Source organism: Solanum stenotomum, chromosome 1 (genome assembly GCF_019186545.1).
Source record: "Solanum stenotomum isolate F172 chromosome 1, ASM1918654v1, whole genome shotgun sequence".
Taxonomy (NCBI): Eukaryota; Viridiplantae; Streptophyta; class Magnoliopsida; order Solanales; family Solanaceae; genus Solanum; species Solanum stenotomum.
The window spans coordinates 9,927,443-9,944,363 of record NC_064282.1 but is presented as its reverse complement, the minus strand read 5'-3'; the positions used below and the strand labels follow the sequence as shown (position 1 = coordinate 9,944,363).

General features: G+C 35.6%; 4 protein-coding genes across 5 annotated transcripts; 2 read left to right on the top strand and 2 right to left on the bottom strand.

Annotated features, from left to right (window-relative positions):
* Positions 1–1,993: 1,993 nt before the first annotated feature.
* LOC125853211 (uncharacterized) lies at positions 1,994–6,472 on the bottom strand. 2 transcript variants are annotated; one of them, XM_049532883.1, is made up of 6 exons: positions 5,423–6,472; positions 4,177–4,864; positions 3,996–4,096; positions 3,804–3,893; positions 3,114–3,241; positions 1,994–2,954 (listed from the first exon to the last, which is right to left on the bottom strand). In XM_049532883.1, exons 1-6 carry the CDS (start codon positions 5,978–5,980, stop codon positions 2,810–2,812), a joined length of 1,710 nt encoding a protein of 569 aa, XP_049388840.1. In that variant the 5' UTR covers positions 5,981–6,472; the 3' UTR covers positions 1,994–2,809. The 2 variants fall into 2 exon arrangements, with proteins under 2 accessions (XP_049388840.1, XP_049388841.1); XM_049532884.1 differs by having other exon boundaries at positions 4,177–4,861.
* Positions 6,473–7,921: 1,449 nt separating this feature from the next.
* LOC125853478 (disease resistance protein RPV1-like) lies at positions 7,922–8,353 on the top strand. The gene has a single exon (XM_049533202.1). The coding sequence runs from the start codon at positions 7,922–7,924 to the stop codon at positions 8,351–8,353; it is 432 nt and encodes a 143-aa protein (XP_049389159.1).
* A 484-nt stretch (positions 8,354–8,837) lies between these two features.
* Positions 8,838–12,273, top strand: LOC125846841 (disease resistance protein Roq1-like). The gene is made up of 4 exons (XM_049526518.1): positions 8,838–9,770; positions 9,934–10,338; positions 10,428–11,375; positions 11,469–12,273. Exons 1-4 carry the CDS (start codon positions 8,862–8,864, stop codon positions 12,195–12,197), a joined length of 2,991 nt encoding a protein of 996 aa, XP_049382475.1. The 5' UTR covers positions 8,838–8,861; the 3' UTR covers positions 12,198–12,273.
* A 547-nt stretch (positions 12,274–12,820) lies between these two features.
* Positions 12,821–16,343, bottom strand: LOC125866888 (nucleolar protein 56-like). The gene is made up of 8 exons (XM_049547273.1): positions 16,059–16,343; positions 15,606–15,820; positions 15,119–15,276; positions 14,536–14,723; positions 14,207–14,459; positions 13,910–14,058; positions 13,671–13,805; positions 12,821–13,341 (listed from the first exon to the last, which is right to left on the bottom strand). The coding sequence occupies exons 1-8, from the start codon at positions 16,261–16,263 to the stop codon at positions 12,983–12,985; spliced, it is 1,662 nt and encodes a 553-aa protein (XP_049403230.1). The 5' UTR covers positions 16,264–16,343; the 3' UTR covers positions 12,821–12,982.
* Between the last annotated feature and the right edge of the window lie 578 nt (positions 16,344–16,921).

The window sequence follows — 16,921 nt, the reverse complement described above, 5'->3', positions numbered from 1 at the left end:
AAAGAAAGTGTATTACATATATCATTGAGATGTGATTCCCAAATTAATAAGTGATAGTTTATGTGTGAAACTCACACTTTCAATAATTTAGTTATGAAACTCAAAAAAATAAAATTAGGTATATTTCTGACTCTTTACTTTATTAATAATAATGAATTTATATTACTAGCTTTAAGATTGATATAATAAAGGAAATTAAAAAAATCAAATTCAATTTCATCTTAGTAAGTTATTGCTTAGTATAACTCTAAGTCATTTCAATTTCAGCCGAGAGTTTAATAATTTTGAAAAAAGAAACAATGTGATAAATATTTAATTAAAAAATTAATATTAATAATTAATTATTTCATTACATACAATTTGCATCATAATCTTCACAAGTTTTTGTTTTAGTCTCTGTAATTAACTTGTCCCAAACGTAAATATAAGACAAAATTGTCCCATTTAATAGCTCAACAACATTGATTGTTTTGAAGTAATTGTCAAAAAAAATAAAAATTAAGCTAGTTAACTAAGGACGACATTATATTTTAACCTAAAAACATAACGAAGAATAAAATCAAACCTATTTCACATCATTAATAAAAATGACCTCCTTAATTCCCACTCTTGGTGGGAAAGAGGTTTGAAGGAAAGGGATTCTGATGGTCTGCAAAATTTTGAATTATGAGTATGTACTTTTTAACTTTATTATATTTTTTGGTGGAAAATACATATTTGGTTGAAATATCCAATCAATGTTAGTACTATGTTTAATAACTTTGTAGATGAAAACAACTACACACACCTTTTTCTTTTCTGCAAAAAGTATATAAGATAAATACTATTTTTAGTTACAACCTTTATATCCAAAATGGTCACTTGAACACCTAGGTTAACTATGTACTTTTTACTTTATATTAAGCGTAAAGTTCACTGATTATGGAAAAGAAAAAAGTGTCTAATTTAAACAGTGTTAAAAGATTAATTGAAAAATAATGTTAAACAATATAATATAAAACAGTTTTTCTTTTGTGAGCACATCAAATGTTGATTTTGCTACCTAATAAAAGATTAATTGAAAAATCAATGAAAGGAATTTAATAGTTAAATATCAGAGTTGTTCATGCAAAAGATTAATGGATTATCTAATAATTTTGTCAATCTCAAGTAAACATCAGTGTGAATAACACGTTATGCCACAATTGTTTATAAATTTGTTTAGCAAAACACTTCCAAAAAACAATCAGCCAAATTACATTATTAATTAGATAGAGTAATAACTAGTGCTATGAGGGAGACTTCTTATTTTAATTTAATAAACATAGTATGTGAGTGTGATTGTTCCAATTTTCATTCATTTTGTTTTTAAACAATTGTAGTAATTTCAATGTTGGTGCTTAAAATCAGCAGCGGAGTTGTCACTTCATTGGAAGATTACATTGTTTAATACTTAGTAAGTAATTTTAACTCTCTTTTAATGAAAATTTCAAATCCACCAGTGTGTTAAATGATTGCGACTAATCAACAACTAGATCAAAATGATTTTATACAATAGTAAAGCTGGAGAATATATAACCTAGAAATGGGCCTCAACTGCCCATTGCCAACCCTATTAAATACTAATAAAAAGGTACATATCAAGAAGATGAATTGAAAGATACCTATACTATATTTACTTGAATATGGACCCTCCTCAGTTCATCAATTCCCCTGGACCACAAATCTCACTCATTCCACCAGTATTCACCTATCACTAATGATTGACTAATTAAGTTGGCCATGCATATTTAGACCAAGTCCCAAACAACTCAAATGCTTACATTATTATTAACTTGATATTCTCCATTTGGATTTTGGACCACCTTTATAAAGGACAAATAATAAAAAATCATTTTCTCCAGCACAGTAATGTCTGATTTTGCAGGTCACAACAGCAACTTTAAGATGGCATCCATAAGTTGGTTTCAGTCTCCTAATGTATGCTACATGATAAAAGTGATGGTTTTTCCACACCAATAGCACCAGAAGATCAACTCCATAACTGATGTTAAGTTATAATTTAAGATCAAAGTTTACAGCTTTAGAATTGGGATTCTTGGTTTCAATTTCTCAGCTGGAATATACTGAGTGTGCCTTGACATATTCCCAGGAACAAGAAAAAGAACTGAAGAATGACAATATTGAATATCGAACGGAGTAATATTCAGCGCATCATTACAGCTTAGACAGACATTCCACTTCAACACGTTTAGACAAAAACTTTCATCCTTCAGTTCCACAGTTCAGCAGCATGACTGTTCTGAATACCAATTATCCCTATGTGCCCACATCCGCCACCTTTGCTATGGACAATGTCACTAAACACCGGATCGTCCAGTTCACCCTCAGCACTTCCATCCATGTTCAGCCTGATCTTATTGGTTCTAGAGGAGACCAAGAAAGGTTTCTTCTTATACTTTTGTTCACTCTTACAAGTACAAATTCTCAGAGCATTTCCACTCAGAAGGCACAAAGTAGATAATGTGTGATTCATCCCACTTTCAATTGAGCGGGACAGAAGACTGTTATCAGATATATATAAGTGGCTTTATGAAGCTACTTTCCACATACTAGAAATCTTGGTAAATGGAGCATAGGCACAATGATGCTAACTGGATTGGTAACTGTACAATGAACAATTTAAGCTGAAGCCATAGATTATGCCAGCTGAATTATGCGAGAAGAATCAAAGACGATATGGAACACAACCATTTCTTTGCAGTTACCACATGAATCTCTACAAATAAAGTCCAAGTGCCCATCAGTATCAGGGCTGTGAGAGCTCTGTTCAGCAAGCACTTAGATGTTCAATCTTCTCACGTACTGCGTTGTAGCACTGGAGACTGCAGAGAGGCAGTTTTGATTTGGAGTCTCTGTATTTGTATGTATTCATACAAGATGGACCGGCACATTTCTCGCGAGGAGGTGGATAGCTGAATACCCAGATGAAACCCAAATCAACAGGTTATATAAATTAGTGATCAGTAATTTAATAAGAGGGAAGGGTGGAGGTGGGGGGGATTTGAATATTAGAAAAAGGTCCTCGAGCATCCAAACTTCAAGAATAAGCATTAAGTCCTACAGATCATCACCTGCAAGCCTTTGGTTCAAATATGCTTGGGAGTCCCATCTCATTGGGAAATATCACAACAGAACCAGAAGGACCCATAACCCATCTGATAGCATTTGATGATAGTGAAGTAGCTGTTGCAGTTCTTTCCTGAATGCATAATATATGCACAAAAGAAAAATTGTGACGTATAAACTAAAGAGTATAAGTGCAGAAGAAAATTTAACATTGCAACTTTTAGCTCCTCAACCAGGAAATACTCTCTTTAAAGAACAGCAGCTTCACCCTGACGATTTAGAATTACATGGAAATGGGTAAATGGCCACACATGATCTGGAAGTGGTCATCTAAGGATGTCATAGGCACTTTAAAAGACAGATGGCACAACACTCTTCAAAAGGAGTAAGGAGCAGAAGGAGGGAAGAAGCTCTTTTTGCCATTGCTGGGGATGGTGACCCAAGGAAAGTGGGACTAACTGAATGAACAAAAAGGAAGTATTCCTATAGATGGTCAAGAAGGAAGGGAGAAGACTGGAAAAAGAAAGAAAGAAGAAACTTAAAAACAAAAACATAAAAGTAGAAAACAGAAGATAATAGGTGTGCTAGATTTTGACCCAAAAAACAAGTGCTTGGGAAATTTCCAAAAACTATAAAGTAGGAGGGGCAACATCAAACTAAAAAAATTCAATTCTTTACTTGTGTCATACTCTCACCTGTGCTAACTCCTCTTGTCGCTTCTTAATTTTATCTTCTCGCTTTTTCCTACTAGAATCTTGACTTAGGATTTTCCTTACTGCTTCAGCCTGCGAAAAACTATATATGGTTAAACCACTTACATAGCTGTATGGAAACTATTTGGACAATGAAAACACATAAGCACATAAACTTGAGTAAGACGTATAAACCTCCGACTCTTGAGCAGCCTTTTCAGCTTGCATCCTGCGTCTTTGAGCAGCCTCAGCTTTCTTCAACTGCTGTTCCACTTCAGAGAGCTTCTCCTTTTGTTCTGCAACCAGATTAAGCTGAATTTATCAGCTGATCCTCAGTTGAAATATGTAAACCATAGAAGACGGAGAGAATACTAACTTTTAGGCGGTGCAGGTGGAAGTCCATGGGGAAACTCAATTGCACTCAAGCCTGCACTGCAAGAAATATCTTTTCCAGTTTGAAGTGCTTGCTGGCGAGTAGTCACGGCCATTTTTCTCCTTTCAATTACTGAGATATCAGCTAATTCCTTTAGTTGTTTCTTCTTCTTGGGTACTAACTCAGTATCAGAAACCATTGCCTCTTCATAGTCTGAATCCTGGGATGCTCTTTCAGATTTGGATTTCTTAATCCCTTTAACTGCTTTAAGCGAATTGTAATCACTCAGATCTGCACCATAAGCATTGCTACTTTGACTTAACACCCTTGATATCTTCCGCTCTTTTCTGTATCCAACTTCATCATCATCCTCATAGCCAGCACTATAACCAGCAGAGTATTTAGAAAACCTGAGTTTCTCCAGGTAACGGATCTCATCATCATCGTCATTCTCAGTGTCTTCATCATCGAATGTTTCACCTGATAAATGTCTTTTTAGCAGAAACTTGTTTTTATGAGCTGCCTCATATTTTCCTAATTGTTTCAAAGGGGCAATATGCCCAGGTAACTGATCCACAGAGGAATCCACTTTCCCAACGCCAAAACCAATTTTAGCAAAATCCTTCCAGGGGATACCTCGCAATCCAATTGCCTTTCCACTATAAGAGGAATGACGTCCACTTGTATTCTGCTGTGGAATAGAAGAAGAAAACCTAAATTAGCCTCCAAAAGACATCAATCATCAGTACCTTGAGGAATCTAAACAGAAGTCCTTCTGCAGACTGCTGAGGAAGTGGTCTTATAGGTGACAAGTCACATTCTTATGGACTTAGTTGGTGATTTAATGTTAAGACATTTATCGAGGAAAAATAACATGCAAATTTGGATATTACAGCCATGAAAAGGAGAAAACTACTTAAAGGATCTAAAAAATTGCGGACAAATTGGATATTACATCCATGAAAAAGTGAAAACTACCTAAAGGAGCTAGAAAAAATTGATGATGGACAGGCAACGGGAACTCTAGAAAATTTTCAATATAACAATTACATTCAAGACAACTTAGGGAAAAGTTCATAAATAAGAAAGACCAGTTAGGTCACAGTGCATCTAGTAATACCTATTGTATGCTGCACCATTTCTTTAGCGTTAGACCAAGGTGCATCCCCAATCAGTATGATGCACTCCTAAAGTTTCATAAAGCAAATGTGTATAAAGGAGCTATCACAACAGAAAAATAAATAATGACCTTGGGTTGCCATTTTTGAGGGGAATCTGAAGAGGACGAAGACTTTGTTGAAGAGGATCCGGCAACAGAAGTGTTTATTGTTCTTGTAACACCACCAACTTTGAGTTTCACTTTCTTGACTTTGGTGTCATTCCCAGCTCCATCTGATACTACTCCTGGCAGTCCAGAATGGTTACTGCACATCACAGTTCCGCTTTTGGGATCCTCTGCCCGATATGTTGTTAGGTCTCCTTCACTAAATCTACTCATATCTATCTGACCATCCTTTTGCTCGGTATCACTGGAACAGGAGTATCCGGAGTTACCACCTTCGACACCAAGCTCACCGGCAGCCTCAGCTTCACTGAGGTTACTATAAGATGTTCTTGAAATATTACCATAATCAGCATTATCACAACTAGACGCTTTGCTCAAACTATCAGATGGTAGCGTTGACGAAATGGATGAATTATCACGACAATCCAGATTCAACTGGGACTCCTTTTGAGGCCGCCGATATAGATCAGTTCTCTGTTTCCTAAATGTGTTGCCCAACCTAAAACCGCTGAAGTTCTCCATAGAAATAGAGAGATTAGGCAAAATGCTAGCCAGAAGATTCTGGCGAGTAACACCAATTTTTTAGGCCAAATTAAAATAAAAGACTCTAGATAAATGTAGCCAAAATAGCAAAGATGTTCTTGATTAAGTGTAACACTTCATAGTATCCTTTCAAGTCTAAGAAGAACTTCTTTCCACTCAAAAGCAAGAACTTTCACCATGAATTTAAGTCTAATTTTAAAAAGGGAAACTCATAATAAAATATCGCCCTAAATCATCGTTATCCCTCGAAAATACATCAAAGAACCAAGAAAATAAAGCCAAGATTGAAGCTTTACCTTCTGGGTATTGTCAGGACCCTTGAGATAAAACCCTCAAGAACCCTAATAACATCGGAGACGGAGGTACGAGCGTTAACCGGTGGTGTTGCTGTATAGTTGAGAGAACCACGTGGCGACTTCCTAATCACCTTCTTGCTCCCCAGCCCCAGGTAGTCTATGCTTAGTAATCACAACCAAAATGTTCCTTTTTCAGTTTAAGTATATTACTATTTTCCTTTTAAGTGGGAATATTTTGGGATGATTTCAAATTCGAATCATAATTTTTAAGAAAATTAAAATGTAAAAGTTGATCCATGAGTTTCTTGTTTAAAAAGAACTCATTATTTTAATTTTTGCAAGAAATAGTTTATATTCTCATGAAATATTATTCGTACCACATGAAAAAGATTATATTAAAGAATTACTATTAGTTATCATATATATATATATATATTACTAAAAGTGGGAATAAAAGTAATTGAAATTTGAAATATCATTTTCCCCCGATACTAGATTAAAATATTATAAATATTTAGTTAATTACATGTTTAAATATTAGTGATAATCAATTATTACATTGAGTAAATGGAGAGTTCATGTGTTCAAAGGATACTCTTCCAGATTTTAATGGAGGTTCGTTGCATATATATAATAATCTTAAAATTGCTCTCTTTTATCTATTTTGGCCCTTTGAAACCTTCAAATAATATTTAATTTAAAATTTTATGATGTCTTTTGGTATTCCTCTATCTTTATCTATATAAATTCATCTTTATTGTTTTATGAAACTCACATCCAAAATTATCTTTTTCATTTTATTGTTAAAGTAGTGAAGCCATCAACATCTAAGTAAATGATATAATCTACCTTAGTCTGATTATTTATCACTTTACGAAAATAAAGTAATTTTTCTATTTGATTCATGCTTTAGTTTGACTCGATGGAGAAGACTTTTGAATTTTGATTGGATATGAGAGAAGATGTCGACAAAAACTTGGAAAATTATGTACCAATTTTGTATTTATTTTTTCATTTATATAATGTTATGATTAAAGTCTTAAGAATGATGCATATGTTACTATTATTTTTTCTATGTTTATTTTTTTTATATTTCTCTATTAGTATTTTTTTAATTCAATTTTCTATAAATTATTATCATAACATTTATTTGAGATTGTTGCATTTTAGTACTCATTACACACATATTTTTATTAAATTTTAATTGTCCTAACGAATTTATAACATATTACATGAGACACACGTGTGTGTCTAGAAACTAGTTATTACTTTAATAAAAGCAAAAAATTATTTACTAAACGATTACGGAGATATGTGCTTTATGGATGCTCATGTGATATGATTTGCTAGATTGTATAAGAAATTAAGAATATTTTGATAATTTTTTCAATTTGTAAATTTTCATGTTTTAGGAGAAAAAATAGGAAGTTAAGAAATTCAATTACGATGTTACTTTGACTATGAGGTTCAATCATTGTACTACTATTAAACAAATGGAGTTCCAAAGCAATTCTGCAAGTCTTGTTTTTTTCTTTGGTTGAAAACATTGACTTGTAGTATCTCTCTGGTTGTGAATTTTGCTAGCCTATAAGATCCTCAATTCCAGTTTCTTGAGCTTTGCTCTATGGCTAGTGAATTCAAGTCTCAAGTGTTCTTGAGTTTCAAAGGCAATACTTTCGCAGATCATCTCTATGAAGCTCTAGCTGGAGCAGGTTTTGTAACATTAAGAGGTGGCGATGGAAACGAGGGAGGAGAAGAAATCAAATTGAAATTACAAAAGGGTGTTGAAAAATCAGGGATTTCAATTATAATCTTTTCAAATGATTATGTGTCTTCAAGTTTGTGTCTTGATGAGTTGGTAATGATCTTGAATTGTAGTAAAAGGAGATCAGTTCTGCCAATATTTTACCATGTGGATCCTTCTGATGTTAGGAAACAAAAGGGGAGAATTGGAGAAGCATTTGATAGGCATGAAGAAGCTAAGGTTAGAAAATGGAAGGAAGCACTCAAACAAGTTGCAGATTTGGGAGGAATGGTCTTACTAGCTGATGGGTGAGTTCATTAACTTTAAATACACTTTGAGAAATGTTTCATTATGAGTTTATTTTAAGCAAAAGTATCTACTTTGTTAGAGTTGGAGCAAATTGTATTTTATTAGAAAGAGAGAGGAACTTAACATTGCTAAATATAATTTGCCTTCATTTATGAACTTAACACGTCTTTATCTCAAGTCTTTCTGATAACAATTTCTGTACACTCTATTAGGAGTCTGTGTTCCCAGTATTCATGTTGCATGATTTAGTTCTCGATTCCACGAACTCACAGAATAACTTTGTGTTGGTTACTTTTCCATTTTGTTAAAACATTTCAGACATGAGTCAAAATTCATACAGAAGATCCTTAAAGTGGTTGAGAATAAACTGAGCAGGCCAGTCCTGTATATTTGCCCTCATCTGATTGGAATAGAACGGCGTGTTGAAAAGATCAATTCATGGCTAGAGGATGGATCTACTGATGTTGACACTCTTGTTATCTGTGGCATTGGTGGAATAGGCAAGACAACAATGGCAAAGTATGTGTATAATTTGAACTATAGTAAGTTTGATGGTAGCAGCTTTTTGTCCAACATTAGAGAAAATTCAACACACCATAAAGGTTTAGTTACTCTTCAAAGGCAATTTCTTTCTGATATTTGCAAGAGAAAGAAGAAACCAATGTTTTCTGTGGACGAGGGAATGACTGAGATGAGAGATGCTGTAAGTTGTAAAAGAATCCTTCTTGTTCTTGATGATGTTGATAGTCGTGACCAATTGGATGCTCTACTGGAAATGAAGGACTTGTTATACCCTGGAAGTAAAGTCATAGTGACAACTAGGAACAAGAGATTGCTTAGGCCTTTTGATGTGCATAAGCTTTACGAGTTTGAAGCTTTGAATAGAGATGAATCAGTTGAGCTCTTAAGTTGGCATGCATTTGGTCAAGATTGTCCTATTAAAGGTTTTGAAGTGTGTTCAGAACAAGTAGCAATCCATTGTGGAGGACTTCCATTAGCACTTGAAGTTCTTGGTGCTACTTTGGCAGGAAGAAACACAGATATTTGGAGAAGTACAATACAGAAATTAGAAACAATTCCGAATCATCAAATTCTCAAGAAATTAGCAATAAGTTATGAATCTCTGGAGGATGATCATGATAAAAATTTGTTTCTCCACCTAGCTTGCTTTTTCATTGGGAAGGACAGAGATTTAGTAATAGCTATTCTCAATAGGTGCAACTTTTACACTGTAATTGGAATAGAGAATCTCGTTGACAGAAGTTTTGTAAAAATTAGTGAGTCTAACAGGTTGATTATGCATCAAATGATTCGAGATATGGGAAGAGACATTGTTCGCCAAGAATCACCAATGGAGCCTGGGAAACGCTCTAGACTATGGCGCTCCAAGGATTCCTATAATGTCTTAATCCAGAACCTTGTAAGGAATTCTGTCTCATATGGCTGATAGCTTATCCTTTGTTGAGATTAGAGTTATTCATGTTGTTTCAGTAGTCAACATAGTTCTCATTAAGTTTAATGAAATGGGTTGAAGATGAGTACCTTTGCCTTTATTCATCATTTTCTGTCTTCTATCTGAACAGGCCACTCAAACAATTCAGGGCATTATCCTTGACATGGATATGCTCAAGGAAAATGACATAATTAGATCAAGCTTTTCTCCCATTGATTTCAAGAAACACAAAACAAAGAACTTTCTCAACTATCCTAATCCTCAGAGAGGTCAATGGCATTTGTCAGATGCCAAAGAAGTCACAAATGAGCTGGTTCTGGAAACTGATGTGTTTGAAAAAATACATAAGTTAAGACTGCTCCAGTTCGATCACGTTGAGCTTCAAGGATCTTTTGATGTTTTTCCTAAGAGATTAAGATGGTTGCGCTGGGCAGAGCTGCAACTAGAATGCATGCCAATTGATTTTCCTCTGGAGAGCCTTGTAGTGATTGAATTACAACGTAGCAGATTGAGGAAAATTTGGCATGGAGTCAAGGTGTGCTAATAATGTGTTTCATTCTTTAAGGTGTTGCAGAAACTTAGTTTTGTCTAACTTTGTGTTCATTTCTATCTTTTGTCATTCAGTTCCTTAAATATCTGAAGATTTTCGATCTCAGCCATTCCTACGAGCTTCTAAGAACACCTGATTTCTCTGGACTACCCAAACTTGAGAAATTGATCCTTCGATATTGTACAAGCTTAATTGAGCTTCATGAGACCATTGGATGTCTCGAATCACTTGTTCTGTTGAACCTCAAAAATTGCAAAAATCTGCAGAGACTTCCAGATAGCATTTGCATGCTAAAATGTCTGGTCACACTAAATATCTCTGGTTGCTCAAGTCTTGAATATGTACCGATGGATCTAGATAAAGTAGATTCACTGAGAGAGCTCTATGCTGATGAAATTGCAGTTCATCAAATGGTTTCTACTGCAGAAGAGGTCCAACCGTGGTATGGATTCCTGCGGTCCTGGATGTGCAAGGGGACAATATGTCCTAAAGTTTCACACATTAGTTTACCCAATTCTTTGGTTACTTTGAGTCTTGCTAAATGTAATCTATCCGATGATACTTTTCCAGTTGCTTTCAATAGCCTCTCGTTATTGCAAAACTTAGATTTGAGCCAAAATAAAATTTGCAGTCTACCAAAGGGCATAAGTTATCTTACTAGACTTCAGAAGCTAGAAGTGGAAGGCTGTGAAAAGCTCAAATCTCTCATAGGGCTTCCCAATATAGAACATCTCAATGTTACTAACTGCAGCTTGTTAGAGAAAATATCATATCAATCTAAATCATCTAGTCTGAAGAATTTGCTGGTCTCAAATTGTGTTGAATTAGTGGAAATAGATGGAAATTTCAAGTTAGAGCCCTTGAGAAATACTGAGGCAGAGATGCTTTCCAAGCTAGGCTTGTGGAACTTGGCCCCTATGAACAATGTCATGATCAATCTTACATCTAATATACTGAGCTACTACCGAATACACGGTAAAGGGTGGACTCCAACAAGGAAGACAAAGAAAGTTGTTCTTCAGGTATGTCCTGCTAACTATACCTGCAAATATCTACTTGCAATAGAATTGAAGACAGGAGCATATAAAAGTTATAATGAGTTACTTTTTCTGCAGGGACTGTACCAACCAGGCATCTTTAGCACTTTTCTTACAGGTGAAAGAGTTCCTTCTTGGTTTAGCTCAAAGTTCACAAAAGAATCAAGTGCATCCTTCAAAGTACCTACTTGCAATTCCAGAATTGAAGGATTGAGTTTTTGCATTGTGTACAAGCGTTCCACGATTGGGCTCTCACCGAGCATTCTCCGTCCCCCACTGCTAACTCCACCTCCAAGAATTTCTCCTCTTGCCATACGCAAAGCCCAAGGAAGACCACTTCGTTACCGGCCAGTGGAAAATAAACCATATGAATCAACTTTTGATTGTCCATGCATCACAGTTAATAACTCAACTCAGAGTCTGATATGGTCTTACCAGCCCTTGTTCTATGGAGTTCCGGGAGGGAGAGAAGGAATGATGTGGTTAAGCCATTGGAAACTCGAGAATCAGTTGAGCAGTGATGACGTTATAGAGGTCACAGTTACCGCAGGGGATGGAATCAGAGTTATGGAATTTGGGATCAAAATTGTGCATGTTGAAGAGACAAAAGTGCTAGGGAAACCAGACTGTGAAGATGCAAGTGCAGAGAGAGATATTGTCAATCCATTTTGGGATGTTAATTTGGTACATGCCAGTTCAAAGGATACTTTTTCTGTCCGTCTTCCTCCTACTTATCGTTCCTTACGTGCTGCTCATGAGCCATTTATGGAGAAGGCACTTAAGAGAAATATGTCAGAATATAACTAAGAAATTTATTACTAATCGGCAATTACCTTTCATTATACACACTAAAATGCATATCAAAATAAGAATTATGTTTATATGTAAGGCATGATGATTCCACAGATAACTTTGGAGACTTGTATTGAGTTGGACTTTCTAGCAATTTGTGTAAATTTAGCAAAATGTAGAAAGACAACCAATTCAAAAGTAATTGACGCATCACGAATCCACAGCTACACTTTTGAGACTTCTATACATGATGTGTATTACCAAAACCCAGATTTAGAATCGAGCCATCTTTTAGAAACCCGCAAACATGACTACAACAAACAAGACACTCTATGGAAGATGGTGGCAAGGAAAGCACAAAACAATGAGAACTTAAAGAGTTCACACTTATATTGCATTGCTATTGAAACTGCTAGGTTTTAGAATGGGTAGCTCCAAGTTGATTTCGAGGTAAGGGAGATTCAACTATAATGCATAAAAGTAACCTTTTTAAAATCAGATATCCAGATGATCTCAACAGATTCCCCTATAACAAAAGATACTGGTATAGTTCTGCTGGTGCTGAACACTTTAGGAATACATAGAGGACATACACTAAAAAAATCTACGTGAAAAAAAGGCACACCTAAGGAAGGGAATCATGATAAGACCATCCTGATAATAATAAATAAGATGAGTGTTTGGTACACGCAAAATTGAAAGACAGCCAAAAATCTACCCTAGCAGCATACAGGTACTATAAGAGGTGGTGACCAATAACCGTCAAAATAACAAGACCAAGATTAGAAAAAATTGTACATTTATTCATCATCTTGGACTTTGGACTTCTTTTTCTTCTTTTTAATTTCAACAGCAGCTTGGAGTTCCTCTCCATTGTCCTCCTTGTTCTTCTTTTTCTTCTTCTTCTTTGCTGTTCCATCCTCATGCACACCATTACCATTATCAACAGTCTGATCCTCTTCATGCTCTGCCTCCTGTTCTGATTTCCGCTTCTCCTTCTTCTTCTTTTTCTTTTCAGACTTGGGTTCTTCAGAGGCATCACCATTTGTTTCAAGTAGTTTATCCTCGATCATGGGTTGAGCATATTCCACCACATCAACTTTGGATTTCTTTTTCTTGCTTTTCTTTGTGGAAGGCTCATCTACGTCCATTTCTGTGTCTGCAGTGCACACAAATAATACATCCTCAATGCAGAAACCAAAATAAGGACAACCAACAAAAAAAAAGTCAGGAATGAATTTCAATTTATGTTCAGCCAGTAAGCACACCTATAGTCTATCTGCAGCCATTCATAGCACTTACTGAACAAGTACAACAGCAGCATGGCACAACAGTCAAAACATTTATCATACTGGCAACAAGTTATCAAGAATGTGCACCATGCAAGTACACTTTGCGAAATAAGCATTTCATTATGTTTTGTTTAGATTGTTCAGCCTAAAGATTGTAACTCAATATGATACCTAGCTTCATGATCCCAAAACTCACCTTTATCTTCGACGGTTTCAATAGCAGCTTTCATCACATCTAGGTTTTTTCGTGGTGCAACCCCCTTGTCATAGAAGTCTAGACGCTCCTCAACTTGTTCACGGAGTTTCTCTCCAAAAGTAGTAGTACTCTTATCTGTGGATAAAATATGGGAAGTGAAGTGAAAAAATAAGATATTGCACAAAACCACTGGGTAATGAAATGATTAAATGTTTGCCTCCAGTCTTGCAGAGACTAACCTAAGAAACAGTCGAGACGAGAAGCAATAGAACACTTGTTTGCAAGATAACGAGCCATTCGACCTTTATTACGAGCAGAGGCACGGCCAATGAAAGAAGAATGGAATATGAGTCCATATTTTGGTGTATTTCCTTTGGTTTTCAAGGCCCTGAAACAAAATTATAGAAAGTGACACTCAAAATGTGATCAGACAAAATGCTGGGATCATTAGCTGAATGAAATAATCTATATACAAGAAAAACGTAACATGAGACAATGAGAGCAAGTGCAAACTAAATTAAGTAAGTGCAGATCACCTGAAGAGTGCCTTCTCAGCACCCAGGATCTGAAGGGTAGAAGAAGGGCACTTCGCCAAATTTGTGAGACTACCAGCATGAGAAATTAAACGAGCACCCACGACTTCACCAATCAGAGCAGCCAAATTTGGTGCTATGTCGTGCATTTTGGCGACAAGATAATCATAAAGATTCTTCCTGTATTCAACAAGGTCCATTACCCTCTGTGCAAATAGCTTGACATTAATCAAGTCAACTGGTGACAAATCCTGGCCTGGGAATTAGAACCAAAAACGTTAGCAAAAGGAATGAGCACCCTTTCAATGACTTGAGAAAGGATAATATCATACCCATGGAAGCTTTTGCAGCTTCTACGATTTCTTTTGCTTTATCTTCATCTCCAACTATTTCAGTTAATGCTGAAATTTTGTCTTCAGACAATTGGGATTTGTCATCAACGAATTTTGCAACCTTGGCATATAGATAATTGTCATTGACAATCTTGACCAACTCTGGGAAATGCCAAGAGTACCACTCTCTGCATCAATAAGCATTCAATACAGGAATCAAATGGACTGAAATGCAGGGCAGCATTCAAAACAAACATATACTTCATCTATATTGCAGAAAGACATCCAGATGTAAGGACATTGGATCGGATGCATGACTATATCAGTTACAGATATAAATTGAGCTGATATAGAAATGGCCAGGACGTTAGAATCATGCATCAGACTGTCCATGCAATTACAAGCATGTGTCATATTCTCTTCTAAGGTGAATAAACATATATTCATGGGACTTGAAAACTACAATCCAAGCATCAAAAATGTAACTTCATATAATACCAAACTGATTATGGTATGGCACTATGACTGTGTCATGTTAAAACTAACAACACATGGATCTAGATAAGGCAAAGAGTAAACATACCTGACTCTCATGGCAAAGGTATTTATATCTTTATCAAGAGTATCAAGTAGGACAATTGCCTGAGTAACCATATTGTCAACACGATTGACATTGAACTTGACCTTTGCTCTGCTGTAACTATGACTCAGACCAAGTTGGGCTTTCTCCAAATCACCATGCTACAAGAAGTTCAAAAGAATCGAGGAAAAATTCAACTATCTGAAGATGTTTTCAAACTTTTCAGATACATAAATCTGACTGCCAGATGTAAAATAATCATGCAACAAAGAATAGTAACTGATTCCCAAATTTTATCAGGCTGAAGTGCATTCCCTGTCTTTACATTTTATGCAGTTGATCAGTGAAAAGCAAAAAGTTGTTCCTTCATTTATCCCAAACAAATGCCAACATGGATTGAAGGGCCCACAGACGCAAACATATGAAATAAAAATCAAAATGTGGAATATCGCAAAGATAAACTGTTTGGTAAGTGAATGAAGGAACAAACCTTTAGGTTTTCAATGAACTTCTCAAAATGCAATCGTACTCCACGCAAAATCTCAAGAACAAACTCGTTACTTTGGCAAGGAATCTTAGTTACTTCATGGATATGTGACCCAAGCTTAGGCTCTGCCAATCCTAAGCTGAACTTAGCTTTCTTACCCTCCTTGACTTTTGGGAGACTACGCTCCAAGAAGTTCTGTAGCTCCTCAGTCATTTGACCTGTAACCCCAATTCCAAAAATCCATTCAGAACAATAAACTAAAACAACACAAAAAATGAAAAATAGCTCGCCCTGACAGATCATTGCTGCAACTCAGCCAAAACTATAACAAACTGAAAGTCCATTAAAATAAAATCGCTAAAACCGTACATGCAGACCTCATATCCATAATAACTTATACACACCAAAAAAGAATAAAGTAAACAAATTCCATCAGCAAAATTTACACTAGCTGACCTTCAGAAACAGCATTGCATTGATTTAGGGCATCAAGGGCAGACTCAAAAGGGTTAAAAGCTTCAAGCTTTACGACTTTCCCAAAGCGATTAAGGTCAGTGATTGAGTTCCGAACCGCCTCCGTGTTCTGCCCTATCTCATCAATCCCGTGAGCCAAAAACAAACCGTACCCAGACGCCGACTCATACAATAGATACAGTGCCATGGAATTTCACTTCTCAATCTCTCCCGATGTTTGCTCAAGTGTAGCGGAAGAGAACACGACTAGGGTTAGGGTTTATAAGAGGTTTATAGTGGTTTTAAGTAGAAGAAAAAAAAGGGAAAGGGACATAAGGCTTGGGCTGTTGAAAGAAATAGAGTTTGGGCTGCATTGAGTAGGCCCATCTTTTGGGCTATTCGAGATTATGTGGGCTGGGCTCAATTAACAGTATATGTAGTATTCATATGTGGATTTACCTGATCTTTTATTATTATTATTAACATAAAATAAATGACAAATTACAGAAATCACATACTTTTAAGGTAAAATTACAATATATTCCTTAAAAGTTTATAATTACAGAAATCCCTCAAACGGATACAATAATATAAGCGTTGATACATTAATTTGATGCGCGAGATACATGTTAAGTAAGATACATTACATTTTCTGCATGATACACTAATCTGATGTACATTTTATACATGATACACTAATCTGATGCGCGAGATACAATAATATAAGCGCTAATACATTAATCTGATGCGCAAGATACATTAATCTGATGCGCGAAAATGAGGGATTTTGGAAATTTGTAAAACTTATAAGGGATAATGGTAATAAGTAAACTAAAATGTGAGATTTCTATAATTCTTGCTAAAAT